The sequence below is a fragment of the Choloepus didactylus genome, chromosome X, assembly GCF_015220235.1.
Source record: "Choloepus didactylus isolate mChoDid1 chromosome X, mChoDid1.pri, whole genome shotgun sequence".
In the NCBI taxonomy this organism is placed as follows: Eukaryota; Metazoa; Chordata; class Mammalia; order Pilosa; family Megalonychidae; genus Choloepus; species Choloepus didactylus.
In genome coordinates, this window is record NC_051334.1 from 4,583,164 (window position 1) to 4,585,534 (window position 2,371).

Genomic DNA, 2,371 nt, shown 5'->3' on the forward strand with positions numbered 1-2,371 from the left:
CTCTTTTCTCGATCCCAGGTTTTTATGCCAATATATGTTAGGTTTTTAAATTGAGAAGAGATGAAAATTCAATCAAAAGGAGTTCACTGTCCAGCTGTGCACAGGTAGGCTGAAGCCTAAGAAAATGGCAAAAGCTGCCTTTGGTTTTTGACCACGTATATACAGATGTTTGCTTGCAGTTTCCAGGAAGTGAAAGACTTCAAGGAAAGGAATAGATTTACAGAATGGAGCTGAAGAGGCAATTATAAAATTCAGACACACTCTGAGATACCAATAAATATGATTTATTTCAAATGAATAGATAATTATGGCAATGTCACGTGAACACAGGAAATTTCTTTAAGAACTCTTGGCAGCCACTTGAAGAATAAAAGTCCTCGGTTTAGATCTTTTTGTTCTGAAACTCTGGTGACAGTCATGGGTTCCACTTCATTCTGCCTTTTTGGTAAATAGTTCTCCCAGAAGAACATAGCAGAACTTATTAGTGACAGAGAAGCAGTTGTGATTCCTAGTGGGAACACATAGGAGAGGCGTTTCTTTCTTAGTATTTCTTTAGCAATAGGAAAGTTTTGCGGAAAGTTAAGGGTGGTTTGGCCAAGAAAGTCCACAGCAAAATTCCAGCTCACTGTACCCACAGTACAAGCACAGCTGAGGAAAAGAAAGATGGCGGCGTTCTTGTAACATGATCGGAGGACCTCTGAGTATCGGTCATCAATCCAGCTGACAAAAAAGGCCACCGAGCCGAAAACCAGGGCTAGTGATTTCGTAATATTATCCAGCAGCATCAGGTCCTGGCTGTATTTAATTTCATTGGAAACGATCCAGCTCTTGTTGATCTGACTGTATACTGGCAACTCAACCAAAGTGCCAGAGACGTTAGAACTTTGCAAATAAAAAGCTTCCCAAAGTCCAATGAACACGACAGGAATGATGGTGCTGTCAAATACCCACACTCGCCAGGACTTGCTCTTTGCTAGGACCAGACCAAAAGCCAGGGATAAATAACTGAGAAATAGGCCAGACATTTTCCAGAGCAAGTGCTGCTTCATCTTGGGTTGATTATAGAGGTAGAGGAGTTAAGAATTCAAGCCAGAGACACTGAGGAGAAAAAATAAACACATGGGATGAGCCATGGTTTCAAAAGTGCTAAATATTTATGTCTTGCTTTCTTGTCTCTAAAGGTTACATTTAAGTGTTATATATATATATATATACACACACCAGCCTGCAATTAGTGTTCTAAATGTTTTAGATGAGAATAGAAAACACTAGAAATCTTAGGCCATGGCAGAAGTATCAACTTGCAAACCTTTTTTGGAGTGCAATTTTGCTGTGTCGATCAAAAGTTGAGATGTTCATATCTCTTGCTCTGCAACTCCAATTCCAGGAATTAATACAAAGATATTCACAAGTTTTCAAAAACATACACACAGAGAGGTTAGCTTCAGCAATATTTATAACAGAGAAAAACTGGAAATAACCTAAAGGTCTATGAGTAGTGGAACGCTCAAATAAATTATGGCACATAAATCATTTTAGACTGTGGAATATTATGTGACATTTAAATAGAATGAATTCATCTATATCAACTGCCTGAAGAAACTTCTGTATTATATCCAAAAAGCAAACTGAAGAACAATGCATAGGGTATGATCATTTTTTTCAATTTTTTAAATTGAAATTGTTCACAAACCATACAATTGTCCAAAGATCCAAAGTGTACAATCAATTGCTCATAGTACCATAATACAGCTGTGCATCCATCACCACAATTAATTTTTTTTTCACTTTTTGGAGCATTTTCATTACTACAGAAAAGAAATAAAGACACACACACAAAAGGAAATTCAAATCCTCCCATACCCCTAACCACCACCCCTCCATTATTGATTCATAATTTTGGTATGATACACATGTTACTGTTGATGAAAGAATGTTAAGATACTACTAACTGTAGTATATAGTTTGCAATAGGTATATGTATTTTTTCTATATTCCCCCCTATTATTAACTTCTAGTTATAGTGTCATACATTTGTTCTAGTTCATGAGAGAGATCTCTAATATTTGTACAGTTAATCCTGGACATTGTCCACAAAGTTCACTATTTGATACATTCCCATCTTTTAACCTCCAACTTTCCTTCTGGTGACATATGTGACTCTGAGGTTCCCCTTTCCACCACATTCACACACCATGCAGCACTGTTAGTTATTCTCACAATGTGCTACCATCACCTCTGTCCATTTCCAAATGTTTAAGTTCACCCTAGTTGAACATTCTGCTCATAATAAGCCACTGCTCCCCATTCTTTAGCCTCACTCTATATCCTGGTAACTTATATTTCATGTCTAACAGAGACATGATATATT

General features: G+C 37.1%; 1 protein-coding gene across 1 annotated transcript; it reads right to left on the reverse strand.

Annotated features, from left to right (window-relative positions):
- Nucleotides 1-305: 305 nt before the first annotated feature.
- On the reverse strand, nucleotides 306-1,049 carry LOC119523302. Its single transcript, XM_037822069.1, has one exon. The coding sequence runs from the start codon at nucleotides 1,047-1,049 to the stop codon at nucleotides 306-308; it is 744 nt and encodes a 247-aa protein (XP_037677997.1).
- Between the last annotated feature and the right edge of the window lie 1,322 nt (nucleotides 1,050-2,371).

Coding starts and splice junctions, on each gene's coding strand:
- LOC119523302 (XM_037822069.1), bottom strand. CDS start 1,049: ATGAAGCAGCACTTGCTCTGGAAAATGTCTGGCCTATTTCTCAGTTAT.